This window comes from Tripterygium wilfordii, chromosome 23, assembly GCF_013401445.1.
Source record: "Tripterygium wilfordii isolate XIE 37 chromosome 23, ASM1340144v1, whole genome shotgun sequence".
In the NCBI taxonomy this organism is placed as follows: domain Eukaryota; kingdom Viridiplantae; phylum Streptophyta; class Magnoliopsida; order Celastrales; family Celastraceae; genus Tripterygium; species Tripterygium wilfordii.
This window is the reverse complement of record NC_052254.1, coordinates 1,594,048-1,609,963: the sequence shown is the minus strand read 5'-3', so window position 1 is coordinate 1,609,963 and position 15,916 is coordinate 1,594,048. Positions and strand designations below refer to the sequence as shown.

At 36.0% G+C, this 15,916-nt stretch overlaps 2 protein-coding genes across 3 annotated transcripts; one reads left to right on the top strand and one right to left on the bottom strand.

Annotated features, from left to right (window-relative positions):
* Positions 1–182: 182 nt before the first annotated feature.
* LOC119992494 (IQ domain-containing protein IQM2-like) lies at positions 183–3,860 on the bottom strand. Its single transcript, XM_038839218.1, has 8 exons — positions 3,566–3,860; positions 2,357–2,990; positions 2,181–2,246; positions 2,007–2,095; positions 1,816–1,903; positions 1,506–1,736; positions 1,293–1,394; positions 183–1,192 (listed from the first exon to the last, which is right to left on the bottom strand). The coding sequence occupies exons 1-8, from the start codon at positions 3,571–3,573 to the stop codon at positions 365–367; spliced, it is 2,046 nt and encodes a 681-aa protein (XP_038695146.1). The 5' UTR covers positions 3,574–3,860; the 3' UTR covers positions 183–364.
* Positions 3,861–11,014: 7,154 nt separating this feature from the next.
* Positions 11,015–15,126, top strand: LOC119993636 (serine/arginine-rich SC35-like splicing factor SCL33). 2 transcript variants are annotated; one of them, XM_038840837.1, is made up of 6 exons: positions 11,015–11,169; positions 11,665–11,810; positions 12,495–12,572; positions 13,426–13,590; positions 14,171–14,299; positions 14,655–15,126. In XM_038840837.1, the coding sequence occupies exons 2-6, from the start codon at positions 11,665–11,667 to the stop codon at positions 14,950–14,952; spliced, it is 816 nt and encodes a 271-aa protein (XP_038696765.1). In that variant the 5' UTR covers positions 11,015–11,169; the 3' UTR covers positions 14,953–15,126. The 2 variants fall into 2 exon arrangements, with proteins under 2 accessions (XP_038696765.1, XP_038696766.1); XM_038840838.1 differs by having other exon boundaries at positions 11,065–11,169; positions 11,650–11,810.
* The last annotated feature ends 790 nt before the right edge of the window (positions 15,127–15,916 follow it).

Genomic DNA, 15,916 nt, shown 5'->3' with positions numbered 1-15,916 from the left:
GTCAGGGACAAAAGGACATGGGAATTTCTCTTCAGCACAATGAGAGACTGAACCATTCAGGGGGAAAAACCAGAAATTCACTAAACCTAATAATGCAGATTATGCGGTGAACGTTCAGTGACGAAAAACCAAAACTGGTTCCCAAAAGTGTGTAAAAATGAATATTTCTTTTTCGTTTTGTATTGATGGGGTTCAAAAACCCAAAGGTTTCTACAAATTTCATCTTATAGTAATGTACAAGATGAAAGATTCTAACAAAAAGTGTACATGATTTAAATTGATACTTCTCAAACAAAATATTTGAATTCAAAAGAGTAATAAAGAATCCCTATGCTATCTTTTTCTATTCACACAAAAGAATAGATCAACAAGGAACCCATTGGCAACCTGTTATGGATCCAGTTCCGTGTAATGGAGAGGATTGTGTTCTTCTTTGTTTTAAACTCCCTATCTCGGGCACCGGGGACTCTCCAATAGCTGCCACTGCCCCACTACAATGCCTGAGGATGGATGATATCTTTGGACTCGGTCCGCTACTGTTTCGAGGAGAGAAGTGTGTTCTGCAATGTCCAGCACATCGTGGAGACAAGTTCACTTGCTCCAGAGCCAGTAACTGGAGCTCTGATGGATAATCCCTCACACACCCTATACGTGGTCCTGCTCCAGTCGTCCATTTGCAAGACAAATGCTTCCCTAGTTGATAAGACTTTGTTCCTTTTTTCGAGTTTAGTCTACAAAGAATTGATTCTTCGGGGATGGTCTCTACTTCTGCTTCGTGTTCTTCATCAAACAAGTTTTGTTCAGAAGGCATGTATGCTTGATCTGAGGAAAATGCTTCTTCTGGTGTTTCATAGCCATCCCCCACTGGAGAGTCTAGCACGCCATTGTCACAAATTGATCCAGCAGCAGAATTTTCATTTTGTAATCTCTCAAGCATTACATCCATTTTTGGTATTTCAAGATCGGTCACTCGTCTACTCAAGTTTTGGAATCGCCTTGACTTTGACGGTTTCAGTGCAGCAGCATCCTCTTGTTGCGTTGATTCAATGTCCTCTTGATTCAAATCTTCAACATTGACCCCTTCAGTTTTTATAACATTCATATTTTTAGCCAAGTCCTCTTCAGAGTTGCTTCTAAGATGGTTACTGCTTCGTTGTCTGCTAGTTGAATCTTCTTCATCAATTGACGTCATCTGACATTGGAAGAAACCAGTATCCTCAGTAAAACAACCCTTTTTTGACATTTTTCATCTATAAAGAAAGAACAGAAGAAATTGACTTCTTAAGTTTTACCTGAACATCTGTGAGATCCAGATTATTCTCTTTGAGAAATGAAATGAATTCCCTGAAATTCTCTTCTGCGGGGCGATAATGACCACTGTGAGGCCAAACTGCCTGTTAAACAATATCAGAAAATGCTGTCAAAAGACCACGTCAAGATCTAGAGATTATTAAAAGCAACAGGAACCACTAAAACATAAATGCAAATTAAGTTTATAGCCAAACCTTAAGGATGCCATTTTCAACAACTAATCTCCCAGCAGCAATAGTGGCTCCTCCAGCCAAGAAGCTTGAATGCTGGAAGGTACCCTTTTTTTTCTTGCCAGCATACAAGATCTTAGATGTGCTGAGAACAAAAATCCATTTTGCATCTCCAGTTGTGTGTAGGAACTCCCCTGTTTGCTTGTATAAAAACTTCCCATCCTCGACAATGACTTCATAGGCTTTCCTTTCCATCTATAGATAGGTGAATATTCGTCAAAAAAAGGCCAATAAGAAAACAGAGAATGAATATATGAAAAAGAAATGGACTTACTGGACCAAGATACTTGATGCACTGCTGTTGAAGTCTTACTCGAGGGCATTTATCAAGATTTGTTTCTTTGCCCCCTCCTATATCCAACCTGAATCCACAAAGCCAGCATATGCACAACTAAAATCAAACTTTTGAATTTGGAAGGAAAATGTTGTTGATAGAAGCAAATACATCAGGCAATACAAACTTACCAGTAAAAGAAGGGTTCTCTACTTTGGCACTGAAGCCATTTGTCGTAGTAGCAGTGTAGATTGTGTCCATATCGATGCCGTGGATCAATCTGCATAGGAAAACAATAAACATCTAGAATTAGAAACAGCTACCAAATGAATCAAATTATAATTTTTCATGAGATTTGGACTTACCGCCTCAAGCCAGTGTTGCAAGGCCATTTTTTGGGCTTTATCATTCTTTGACAAACCTTTTCCAACCTGTGGAAATAAAAGAAACAATTTATTTCAGAAAATTAATTAAAGCATTAATATCAAGTATTCTGTGCATATATACAATTTTTAGCAACGTATGATATTCTTAAACCTACCTTGGCAGCTCTTGAGCTTGCTCGTGACCAACGTGAATTGGCAGATTCATGTTTCTCATTGTCAAAGAACGATATCGAACTTTGCTTGAGTTCAAGAAAGTCTAAGAGCTTCCACCAGGTCTGCTCAACAAGAACAGCACAATCTGCTAGCTTTCTTCTGGTTCGAAAACTTTTGTACACTTTCTGTAACCTTATTGCAGCCTTGTGTTTGGGGTTGCTTGGATCCAGAAGCAAGGGTTGGCACATTCCTACTGGACTATCTGATCTTGGGGAATGATTATTTACATCATTGCTCATTGTTTTGATTGGTGTTATGGGAACATTGTCTTCTTTGTCTAACAAAAAAGACTCAAGTGAGATCATTGCCTCTCCTTCTCTGCCCTTAAAGCTAACTGATCCTTCGATTATCATCTTTCCAGAACCCAAGGATTTCAATATTGTGGGTATTGAATCTTGTCTTTTGAAACTGACTGATCGTTCCGGAGTTTTCACTTTATCATCTCCAAACCTAATAGACTTAACAACAACAGATTCCAACTCAGTCTCCACATCACCGTACTGCACAAATGGACACCAAAATGATATCCCCATTCGACTCCAAAACTTGTTCCCGAAACCTATATGGTCTTGATTCCTATCATCATCAATATACATAAGTTTAACGTCACAAACAAAAATTATTTCTACCACAATTGGCAAAGAATTGCAGCCTCATAATAATTTACAAGGAACCCATAAAGCTACAACTGCAAATACATAAGAAATGTGCCAGAGATGGAAATGTGGAGAAAGAAAACAGTAACAACTATTGCTAGGAATCCCAGAACATAAATTCTCTTGAAGTCAATGTAGAGATATCAACATAACAAATTAAGCAAACAAGCTACATTTATAACAACAACAACGACTTTGTAAACCTCGACAGATAACAATGTTTCAAACATAAACATCAAACAAGGCCATGGATCTCCAAAATCCATTTCCAAACAAGCAATTCTAGAGCAAACCGAATCCAAAATCCCCACAAAGACATCTAACTAAACAAATATGAACCCATTTCATTCAGATACCATACTCTGTATAAACCCAACAAACTAGAAACGATACCAATCAACAAAAGAACATCAATCCACAAACCCAACTCTAAAAACCCATTTGATCACAATAGCAAATTAACAGAAACAAGGAAAATAATATGGAAAACAGTACCTCTGCATGGTGGATTTGTGAAACAATGAAAAGACTAATGGTGGGTATGAAAGAACTCTGTGTTGGGTGAATAATTGTCTCTCTTTGTTGAAGGGATATGGAGTTCAATATTCTATCTTTCTTTGTCTCAATAAATCGAGAGAGATGAAGCTCTTTAAAAGATAAAAAGCAAACATCGCTCGCCTCGTATGGTAATCGTTCTACTTTGATCGAGTAATATAAATAAGCGAGTAGAGACTAGAGAGGGAGAGAGACTCTATCAAAAGCGAAGCGTTTTGGGTTTTAGAGGGAGAAAAGAAAGTGATCTCTGTTACTCTGTACATTTCCCCTTTTTATTTTAAAAAAAAATCCTTTTAATTATTATAATCATCGGAAATTACTTTCTTTACAAATAGAGTAATTTCTCTCAGTTAGTCCTTCCGAAGCGCAAGTCCATATTTATTTTATTTCGTTTCATTTAAATATCTCTTAACGTAAAAGCAAAGTGAAATTGACTTGTTCATAATCGCCATTGCTTATGTCACTTCCACGACAATTCTAGTATCTCCCAAGTGCAAAGTCGCAAGTGTGAGACTTATAATTCCACTTGGTTTGGAACACCAAATAATATGGTTTATAAGAAAACATTAAAAAAAATTTAATCAACGAATATCTTTTTTGGGCTTAAATGCTATTAAATGAGATGGTTCAGAAAAATTAAATCATTCGATTCGATGTATCGACAATATTTGTTAATTGAGTGGGCATAGATCTCTGATACCAAGTAACCAAATATATTTATTTGGATGCGTATATAATACATGTTTATATATAATATATGTCTTTATGTTTGTTGATATAAGGAGGAGTTGCTTAGAGTTGAAAGATCTCTTTCGGGAGTTTGAATTAGTGTGACTTAATTCTTTGGATTTCCTGAGTTTCGAAAGTCGATGGCATGGATATGCTTCATAGGATGGGTTAAAAATCTTATTCTAACCTTGACCCAGTCTAAATTGATAATCCATTGTGCACACGAAATGACCTTCTTACATTAAAAACTAACCCAAGAATCACAAAGTGGCCCATGACCTTCCGGTCAAAAAATATATATGGAAGGGTTTGTGGATGCTTTTTTTGTTGTATACGGCACACTGCGGTTATACCCCACCTCATATCAAATACGACCAATCGAAAAGAAATAAACTACACGATCCCGTTTTAGGAATCCTCTCGCTCCGTCGGGAGTTATAGGTCCGAGTCGCGCGTCGTAGTACCAAAAACGCGCTTTTTCAGTCGTTCTAGTGTGTATGCTCTGTAGCACCGACTGTGACCGATAGGGTCAGTAGTACCAACACTGGATCTGGATGGGAGAGAATTAACACAAAAGTAGTACCAACACTGGATCTGGATGGGAGAGAATTAACACAAAAGTCAGCTCATGCTTTTATTATTATACTACGTAAGTGTTGGATAAAATAAAATAAAATAGATAAGGTCACGTAACGTTGACGTTTGTTCTATTTAGTATTGTTGTTTAACTTTGATTTTAATCTGAATAATAAAGTATTTATTGGGGTTCAATTTACATTTGATAAAATCTGTCAATGTAAGAAGTGGAACTTGAAAATTAACTTAAGGACCAGGTGCATGCATTCATAATTGAAGCAAGCATGGTCAGATGGTCAGTGGCGCCGACCCTATTCAAGGACCAAAGAATTGAACCAAAATTGAGGTATATATATATTCATGTCAAAATTGAAATTCAACTAATTGAATGGAATTAAGGTTTTCAATGATCATCATTAGTCGGTCCATATCTGGACTGTTGAAAAAGCAAGAAGAAAAAAATAGGGTTTATATGGGGAGTTCAAATTAACCCTAATAGGGTGGATATTGGTGAAGGTTTTTATGTGATTGGGGGCTACTACATGTCAATCAAAGAGATTTGACTGATGGCTCGCCCAAAGAAAATGCTGATACCATAAACAAGTGGAGTGCTGGTCAGTAACCTCGCCCCCAACCCAACAACTATCCTAATCACCGTCCATTTGCTTCTCCGTATAGCGATTGACATAAATGAGCCCCACTCATGTGTGATTCTGAAATAAAGCAGCTCAAAAGTGGGTGCCGGGGCTGCTATAGTTAAAATAACAGCAGCCTCCTCTGTAGCAAGTTGAACATCCATTTTATTATTATTTTTTAAAAAAATTTATAAGTGTGTAGTTTTCATTATTCAATTTAATGAATTCAATTATATATTTTTTGAAACAAAAATAAATTCATTGTTAAAAAAATAAAAAATTTTGATTTTATATTAAACGGCCTAAAATTGTTAAATTTGTTTCATTCAAAATTTAATTTTTATTCAGGACAAAAAAATATTATTCGATTCGAATAAATGATCAAAATACAAATACAATTTTCCAAATTTTTTAAAAAATCACTTAGGCTGTAGAGCATGGGCTGCTGTAGCAGCCCCCTCACTCCTCAAAAGCGCATGGTAGCACAAAATTGAATTTTGATAGCCAAACAATAAAAGAAAAGGGTTGGCTTTGCCGCTTTGGTACAGTGCGGTACATTTACATTGACCTTCTGCCTATTTGGCATGGCGGTTCCGCACTGCCAAACAGGTCGATTAGAGGATCCGCTCTCCCATGTCAGTGGATCCGTTGGTTAGAAAGAAGCTCCCCCGGGGAGTTTCTTTCACAGCCGCTGCCTACTTACTTTTTTTTTCCATTTTTTATGTAGGACCCACGTTGCATCATTATTTTTGACTTTTTAGATAAATTAATGTGGGTCCCACAACTTTAATAATATATATTTAATACATTATTTAGTTTTATAAATATTTTGTCAATAAATTTAATATTTATAATTACTATTATAAAAATTAATTTAATATTTATAAAATAAAGAAAATACACATTAATATGCTTCATATAAAAAATTATTATTTTATTTATTTGACTAATTAAAATTTTCAGTTTTGATATAAAAAAAATTCTAATATACTTAAATTAATTTTAATAATAAATTATATTTATTAAATTAACTTTAATAACAAAATGAAAAAAAATGATTAAAAATTTATTATTAGACTCAAGATAATACTTTGTCAGCTTTTCACAGTTTTAAGCTCACTTTTTTTTTACAGTATTTTCGTTTGCATTGAAAATCAAACTTTTCGCTCTACCAAACGAAGCCCTTATATAGTTATGGTTATATGTGTGTGTATATATATATATCCACATCAGGTCTCCTGCTGGGAGGGTATATGTGTTGGTGAATCGCGTACAATTCCCATGGAAGTCGTTGCCTCGTGTGCATATTTTTGAATTATTGGTACAACAAATACAAAATTAGTGTGTTTTGGACACAATTCAAATAGGTATGGTCTAAAAGTTGGACATGCGATAACTATTTGAAAAAATATTTTTCATACTATCATTGTTTTGGATTCAAATGACCCAATAAACTAATGCCCAACCTGTATTAAATGAGGTGGTTGTGACAGATTGGCAATTAACATAACAACAAAATTTAAATTTACATGATTAATTGCTTAGTCGTTTCCATAACCTAGTCATTTAAGTAATAAATCAAAGCTATTTAAAAATTCCCAGAGTTAATTAAAAGAAAATCCACCATCAAATGTACATTAACTTAAAAATTACTGAACATCACAGTAGCATTGAACACAAATATAATTTTTCAAATTTTTTTGAGCCCCAGCCCGTTAAAGCTACCGTCTTTAGCAGGGGCCGAGCACCCGTAAAGTGGAGTCATAAATTAGGGGCACGGAGCTTTGCTCCATTTATATTTCATTGATTAGACGGACCAATTAATCCAAGGAATTTAATGCAAAGACATTCAAATATACCTAACCGAGGCCATCGACCCACCTTCCAAATCGGTCCCTTTCATTGGACTTGTGTCGAGCATTTACAGGAGAACTTGTCAAGCAAGTTTGGTATTATATTTTGTTGGACAGGGACTCTACATATATAATTTATAGGGATTTGGGAGCCGTAATTGATTTAAATTTTAGAATCTATAATTTGAATACAATAATTTGAAAGTGTGACACATCACACCACATCACTTCTTCTTCTTTTTTCTTTTTTTCATTCTTAAAATTTATCTGACTTTTTCTTTATCATTAAATACAATTATTATATACTTTGAGGAATTGCAGAACTCTTAAATCCACTTCATATAACTTGTCAACCAAGTCTTTTTGGTCAACTGTCAAAACTATAGGACAAAACTGCATACAACTTAAATAAAAGAAACAAACAACGCTTATTCCTTTCTTTATACATTTTCCCCGTTTCTTACCCAAAATTCCAATACTCGACAAATCATTACTTGAAATGTAATTTACTGCAAGTTGCAATGCAAATTCTGCTCAGCGTATACGAATTCCGACAAGTCTGTTGACCTGATTTGTCTTTTTTATTAGTGTTGTTCACTTGTTCCACGCTTTATGGGACATACCGAAAGGAATTATATGGAATGATAAAAACGGTGGACTTATAATTATTTGTAAATGTAAATGGGGTGGACTTCTTTAACGCGGAAGATGGAGAAAGTGAAGTACAAAATACATAGCAATCGCTAATGTCTCTCCAAGTCAAATTGAAGTACATTATGCACACAACATGCGTGTGAGAGAGAGCACGCAAAGAATTTGGAACTGAAAAACGCGCTTCCTAGTAGAAAATTGTACTCCTCAGTCCTCACCACTCGGCCTATGTCCATACTCACACGCATAGATGATACATGTGTTTATATATACGTATATATATTTTTGGAGAAGTACTCGATTAATTGGATTTTTTTTTTATAACCAATAACGACATCATATTAATTTGTTATTTGGACATTCGATAAGAACATAAACTTGAGCCGTTAAACCCGAATGCACCAAGTGTCTTACCTGATGATGAGGTATAAATTGGGTCAAAACTTAGCGCGTGACCACAATGATATTGCTCATAATGGAACTTAACTTAGAATCTCTCGAGTTCATACGATTAATTTGGCCCTAGAAAAATTTATCGACTAAGCTATCACCAAAGTGATTATCTATTAATTAGACATCAATTGCAAGAATCATGTAGCGTTCTTCAAGCCAACAAATGCATTATACATGTTTAGTCATTTCATTGTCCGAATTATGTGTTGGAATACTTAATAAACCCATGAAAAGAATTTGAGAAAAACACACAAGCTAGCCTGATCAAACAAACAATGGAAAAGATTATAAAAGCATGCTATGGCGGCAACTAATTGTGTCAGTCTATGTCTAATTAATTATCTCACACAAATGTTGTCGTTGTTCATCAAGTAGGAATCCACATGCAAAAGCACATGACAATGAGGACTAATTGGTTAATGCAGCAATGGGTGCACATCTTTGACCTTGGATAATTTTAGCTCTAACCCTAAAAGGGAACAATTATTTAGTATGAATTTGGTAGGAATAAGATCACATTGGCAGTTGAAATTAAGGTCTGCAAGAAAAGATGAGCTTGCCTTGAAGCTAATTAAGAAGATGGGGTCATATACCTTATAGTATATAACTATATGTATACCTACTGAGCTAATTATAAGCTGGCATCGAGATCATGAGCAAGTTTCCAATTTAATTTATTTTTTAAAAATATTTATATGCATGAATTTGACAAGCTACTGGGTGTTGCCAGAGATGTCTCTCATATTTAAAAGAAGAAAAATGAGAGAGCTTTCAATGTCTCTAAATCTTGAAGGTTACAAGCTGTAAACCGTAATTACAACGCATGAAATTAAAGCTAAGGCATATGGTACTACGGAATATCAGATCTAGCTAGGTCTAGCATTGAATTCTATATATAATTATCCCAAGAGGTTCGTAGATTTTCCAGCATATAAGTCAGAGTAATTGCTGGCTGTACAGGTGTCGAATATTAGAATTAATAGTACGGAACATGCACGGCTCGCCTTGGAATAATCTTTCAGCTGGAATCCACATTGTGAGTATTTGCTGAACCATTTCCAGTTCAACAATCTTAGACCAAGCAGAACTGCAGTCTGTACAAGAGAGCACACACTACCAAAAGCAAATGGTTATTCAAAATAAGCAGAATATAATCTCTTTTCAACTTGAAGGAAAAATAACTCTTATCACAAAGCTTGCAGCAAAGTAAAGCTTATACACTAACTAGCTAATATAATTCAACTGTGGTGAGGCTTGCTTTGTGTAAACACAAACGTCAGGAACTGAAAAATCCAGATAATTCAAGAAAGCCAATATAGAAGAACTAAAACTGTGGTGAGGCTTGCTTTGTTTATCAACTAGGCGATCATCGAGTGAATGGATTCAGATAAAATGCACGCAAGCTTCTACTTATAAAAAGAATTACAGAAAGAATGGTATTCCAAAACATTTTTCGCAAAACGAAAATGGTAAATATGCCAACTTTTGGTATCCCAAAATCATCCCAATTTAATGTGACATGTAATAAGCGAATTTGTGTTGGCCCCTTGTATTTAAAGCAAATAATTCATTACGTGTTATATCAAATTAGGATGATTTGAGATAATGATACCATTTGGTAGTGTGTTTGCACTACGTTTAGGTGCACATCACCTCACCTCACCTCACAGTACCATAGTTTTTTACCTCGCAACACCTTACCTCACCTCACAACACTTCCAAATGCTTACAATATATACTGAATTGTCCCACGTAATCAAATTAGGTCAATTATTTTATTTTAGATTAATGTACAATGTAAACGTTAAGTGATTTTATATTAATATTATTAGTCATCTAATATAACCGTAATTTAGATACACCAAACGCACCTCATAACACCGCATCACAGTTTTAAAAGTGATGCACCAAACAACTTCGCGTTTAAACTAACCTCACAGCATCACAGTTTTAGACCTCACGGCACCACAGTTTTAGACCTCATGACACCACAATTTTAGACCTCACAGTACCCGCACCTTACCTCACAACACGCCCAAACGGACAAACCAAATAATAGTCGACGCATTCGGTGTATTGAGGCCCGTTTTTTTACTTGGTACTTGAAATAATGGGCCGAACCAAATATTGAAAATTTTCACTGGACTGTCCCAAAGTCATTCGGGTTGGACTTTTGAAGTTTTGCACTCATTTTAAAATCGAAAATAGAGCTACACCAAATGCAGATACATATAGTGCCTGGTGGGCTGGGCCTGTAATCCCAGGTATCTTAGTATCTGAATTTCTGATTTTCTTTTTGTTGATGTTTTTTTTATTCCCCTTTTAGAAAAGTGGAGCCAAAAAGGAAAGAAATCACAATAAAAACAGAAGCACATAGGGAAATTAATTAATTATGGGCCCATCATCCATGCGTCACGCGACCTTTACCCAACCCAAGTTTCCTAGCTTTAACGCTGTCGTTAACCCTAGTTGGCCGTCGTCACCACAATCCAATGACAATAATATATAAACCACGGCGCACTCGTAAACAGGCCTTCCGTGTTCCTCTTCAAATAGTGAAATTGTGAGAGCCCAGCCGTTTTTGCTTCTCTTCAGCTAAAGCTTAGCCACATCCACTAGAACCTCCATTCGGCGTTCATTCGTTAAGGTCTTTTTCTCTCCCCGTATTTTTCTTAGAGTTCTTGGATTTATTTTGACTCGGTTAATTTTATGGTTATTTCTCTGTTAGGGTTTCTTGATTTGATCTGTATTGGACGGTTAGGTCGTTCACGTTGTCTCAGTTCTTTCTCTATTATTTTTGTTTTCTTGAGCTAAATTACTGTACCATTTGCTTGTTTGATTCGTAGATCTTCGTAGGGTATATAATATTGTGCGTGTAAATTTTTTTGTTAACTATGGAAGCGCCGGCGGGGTTGTGAAAAGGTTTTCTTGTTTCATATGATTGGGTCTACGATCATGAATTCGATATAATATTTTGGTATCTTGAGATCAGATCTCGTATTAAGATGTTTGGAGTGTTATTTCCTGCATCAATGGATGGGTTTATGAAGACTTCGAGAGTACAGGCTACTAATTTTTTTTTACTTCTTCCTTTATTATATTGTAAAGACAGTTCAATTTTGCACACTACTGGTTTTTGTAGATGAGAGGAAGGAGTTACAGTCCTTCTCCTCCAAGAGGATATGGCAGAAGAGGTCGGAGCCCTAGCCCTAGGGGAAGATATGGAGGCCGTGGTAGTAGAGATCTTCCTACTAGCCTCCTAGTTCGCAATCTTCGACATGACTGCAGGTTTGTCTCGGGAATGTTTTTTTTTTTTTCCCCTTACTCTTTAATGTAATGAGTTATTAGTTTAAATAAATATTGTTTTTATGTTTCCATTTTCAGTTGACTTTTTTTTTTGTTGGGGGGGGGGGGTTTAAAACCTAATTGAATTACAGCTGGACTTTGTTGCCATCTTTTAATTTAGAACTGATTGCTCAATTACTTAATGGTATGAGGATACAATTTATATACATCTTGGTTCCTTTTTGCAGCCGCTGTTTGAATTGTATGTCCAATTAGTTCTTCTATGTTTTTGTAAATGCATGTATCAAATATCTTTTGGTGTTCAGTACGTCTCTTTTGAGCATCATCTGCATTACAGAAATTTGAAGTAACATTAGGTCTTTTAGTTGCATGCTGCACGTGATTATATTTGATTAAGCATCATCTGCACTATTGTTGTTCTATTGACCTTGTTAGTATGAAGCCTGCTAGAAGAATTGCTTTGAGGTTAGGAGTTAGGATTCTCGTATAAGCTCATGATTCCCAATATCTCACTTTGTAATTTGCCATGCTTGATGGACAAAATGTAATATTTCTAACATTCTAATATGTATTTATTTGACTTTTGAATATAGTTTTGCCTGTAACTGATGGTTGTTTGTTTTATTAGGAATATCCCCAATTGATTGTTAAAGTTTTCCTTTTCAGGCAAGAAGATCTTCGCCGGCCATTTGGGCGGTTTGGTCCTCTAAAGGACATTTACTTGCCTAGGAACTATCATACTGGGTAAGCGGCTGTAGTTATGTTTCTGATAATCAAAATTTGGGGCGGTGGTTCCCCTGCAGTTTAATGAACAAATTGACTGATAATTTTTAGCTATTTCTTTTATCTTTTGCAATCAAACTTCAGATCTTCAGTTCTAGAAAGTTGAATTTCATGAAGTGGAGGGCATACTTAATAACATGTTGCAAACAATTTCACTTTCTAATCAAATTTATAAAGTCACTTATTTTTCTTTTGGTAATCTGAACTCTGATTTTCGTCAACAACTTCTAATGATATTTTTTATACACATTTACACTTGTCGGGGCAATTAAATTTCTCGATCTTGGAACAACTAAACTCATACAAGTCATCTATCAGAATCAAGTCATTAAATTTTTTTACCTTTAATTGTTACCATGCCCCTATTAGGCTGCTTGAAGTGATCTAACATCGTTTTGTTTTGTTTTGATGGGGCTTTTTATTGATTGCTACTCTTTTTTAATTACAAGTTGGGTGTGTTTATTGAAATTGTTGAGATTTAACAGTGAAATTTAAGTTTCGAAGACTTCAATCAAGTAAATAGAGTTCTTTTGAAGAGATGTTAATGATAATGAAGATGGGAAGGAAGTTGGGTTTGAATACATTGTGAAGATGTTCCAAGTCTTGAAGAATTTCAAGTCCTCTTTTAACTGACATTTGCAAGGTCAGCAGCTGGGTGCTTGCTTATTTTGCATATCACGACCTTCCATTTTACTGGGGTTATTTTTGGAAAGTTTCTTCATCAAAGGATTATTGATGTAATGGTTTATTCCAAAAGTTACATATTTTGTAGAATCCTTGTTCATGCTCCCTTTTTTCTGCGTACTTTGTGCAGGGAACCCCGAGGTTTCGGTTTTATCCAATTTGTGGATCCTTCTGATGCTGTAGAGGCCAAGCATCATATGGATGGTCAGGTTCTCCTTGGTCGGGAGTTGACTGTGGTATTTGCGGAGGAGAATAGGAAGAAACCTACTGAGATGAGAGCAAGGGAGCGACCCAGGTGAATTTTGGTTTTTTTGCTTGTTGCTTTTCTTGGATGATTTTGATTGGCATGAATTTAATGCAATCATATAAATCTTTCTGTCTATTGAGAGATTTAATTCTCGTATTGTGGAGGTTGTTGACTTTGTTTTTTTTTTTTTGAAGGATTCCATCTTAGACCTCAACTGCTTTACATTTGAAGTGTTTTTTTTAAATTAAATTTTTTTTCTTTATTTTGCTTCAAATTTATGCTTTTTGTGCAAGAACTGTCGTTAGATTTTCTCATATTATTTTCTCATCACCAATTTTTATTCCTCATTTTGTGAAATGGACTCGTATTCCTTCTTGTTGGCAGTTTGTAGATGTCTATATATGGTAATAATTTTTTCCTTTTGGAATTAGTTAATGTCAACCACCTGTCAAAAATTTGTGAGCATCAGTTAGAGCGAAAAAGAAAAAGAAAACTGAATTTAAGCTATAGAAACTGTCTCGTATGTTGATGAGTGTTTATGGAATGTTCGGAGTGGTGGGTGCTGTGCATGTATAAAAGGTGATATTTTGTTGGTATTTAAATTATTACTGATTTTATTGTGTTACAGCTCTCGATATGATGATAGAAGGCGATCTGCTCCACGCGATTCTCGCTCTCCACCTCCTCGCTATGCTAGATCACGATCTCGTAGTCAGGATTATTACTCTCCTGCCCCCAAAAGAAGGCAATACTCAAGGTTTGTCATTGTTTTTCCAAATACATCGAGACAAGGGTGCTGGTTTAGTTGTTAATGATTCTACGATTGATTAATGGTTTGGCCATTGATTTGATACTCAAATGAGGATTTGAACAATTATCAGTTGATGAAAATAAACTTGAATTAAGCATGTTTGTACAGATTACAGTTGAGGGTTACATGTTTGTACGGACTACACTTCCAAAATGTCAGAGTAACATACCTTAGTACTTCAGCTTCTGTTAGCCCAATCTTAACAACCTTGTGTAGTTTCTGGTGTCTAATGGTATTTCTTGTGGGTTTTGTCCTGTTGTGCCATATTGCCATTTGTTTCACTGGTATTGTTTCGTTACAGATCTGTCTCTCCCCAAGAGAGAAGGTACAGTCGAGAGAGGTCATATACTCATTCCCCTGCCTTTGATGGCTCAAGGAACCGCAGCCAAAGTCCGCAGAGGGTTCAGAACCGAAGCCGTAGTCAGAGTCCTGTTAGAATCCGGAGCAGGAGCCCTGTTCGAAGCCGGAGTCGTAGCCCAATCAGAGGCAGAAGCCAGAGTCCAATCCAAGGCAGAAGCCAGAGCCCCATTCGTGGCAGAAGCTTTAGCCCTAATGGAGATTACTCGAGGGAACCAAAAGGGAGGTCTCCTAGTCAGTGAGCCACATGGAAATAAACCATTGTTGTGATAACTGTTTTGATTTTCGATACTCTTGCAGTGCGTTCTTTTATGGACTATGTATTTGAAGGTAGATTGTATCCGAGTTTGAAATTTAAATCATTTTACTGCCCCGTCCTTTTCAAAACATAGTACATCGGTATTGGTAATGGACCATATTTGTTTACTAGGGAAACAGAGCTGGGTATAGGCCTTGCCAATCTTTTTTATTTTTTTTTATTACGGTGGAAGGGGATAGAGAGGTTTGAACTTGAAATTTCGATGAGATATCAAACTTACTAGTGTTATTTGAGCTACTCGTGCTCTCAGGCATTGTCATGTTTTAGACAGCTCATTGTGCTAGACACACGGTAAGTACCCTGCTGCAAGTCTTACAGCCTCTGGGTTGTCGAAGAGGTGAAGTGTCCGATTCCGATAGGATTATCCATGGTTTTTCCTGACAATTTTAGAGAGCTACTGGTATTCAAGGTTATTTAGGGTTTGGCTCTCTAAGCTGTGGCCACTTTCAGCGGGGTACCAGCTGCTGTTTCATCAACACAAAGGGAGGGGACTACATTTTGGAAATGCACTCCTTATTCTTTGTTGCACGTTAGTCCAGGAAACATAAATCCTGGAAAAAGGGCCCAAGAGTGCATCCTTTTTGACATTTTGCTTCATTTCCAGCTTTTACAGCTCGGACAGTAAGAGCGTCTCTGTTTTCTTGTTCTCAACTGTAGTCTTCATCTTCACTGATAAAAGCTTCCTGAAATAAGAACTTGGTTTTTTTTTTCTTCTTAATAAGCAAAGTAGAACTGGAGTTGCATAAATAATTCAATAATTTTATTTTTCTTTTTATTCATCTTCTTCTCTTTCCATCTAAACAAAAAAGTCCAAAACCCCTTTGTTGGGCTTTTATTAATTGAGTCCCTCTCACCGAAATAGAGTCAATCACGTTCACTTTTTAGTT

What these genes read in the sequence shown, in the direction of transcription:
- LOC119993636 (XM_038840837.1), top strand. Translation starts at nt 11,665, where the DNA reads ATGAGAGGAAGGAGTTACAGTCCTTCTCCTCCAAGAGGATATGGCAGA. An exon ending in AGAGCAAGGGAGCGACCCAG is followed by an intron (nt 13,591 to 14,170) that starts GTGAATTTTGGT and finishes ATTGTGTTACAG; the next exon opens with CTCTCGATATGATGATAGAA. An exon ending in AAAAGAAGGCAATACTCAAG is followed by an intron (nt 14,300 to 14,654) that starts GTTTGTCATTGT and finishes GTTTCGTTACAG; the next exon opens with ATCTGTCTCTCCCCAAGAGA.
- LOC119992494 (XM_038839218.1), bottom strand. An exon ending in CAAGCTCAAGAGCTGCCAAG is followed by an intron (nt 2,247 to 2,356) that starts GTAGGTTTAAGA and finishes TTATTTCCACAG; the next exon opens with GTTGGAAAAGGTTTGTCAAA. An exon ending in TGGATCTCACAGATGTTCAG is followed by an intron (nt 1,193 to 1,292) that starts GTAAAACTTAAG and finishes TTCCAATGTCAG; the next exon opens with ATGACGTCAATTGATGAAGA.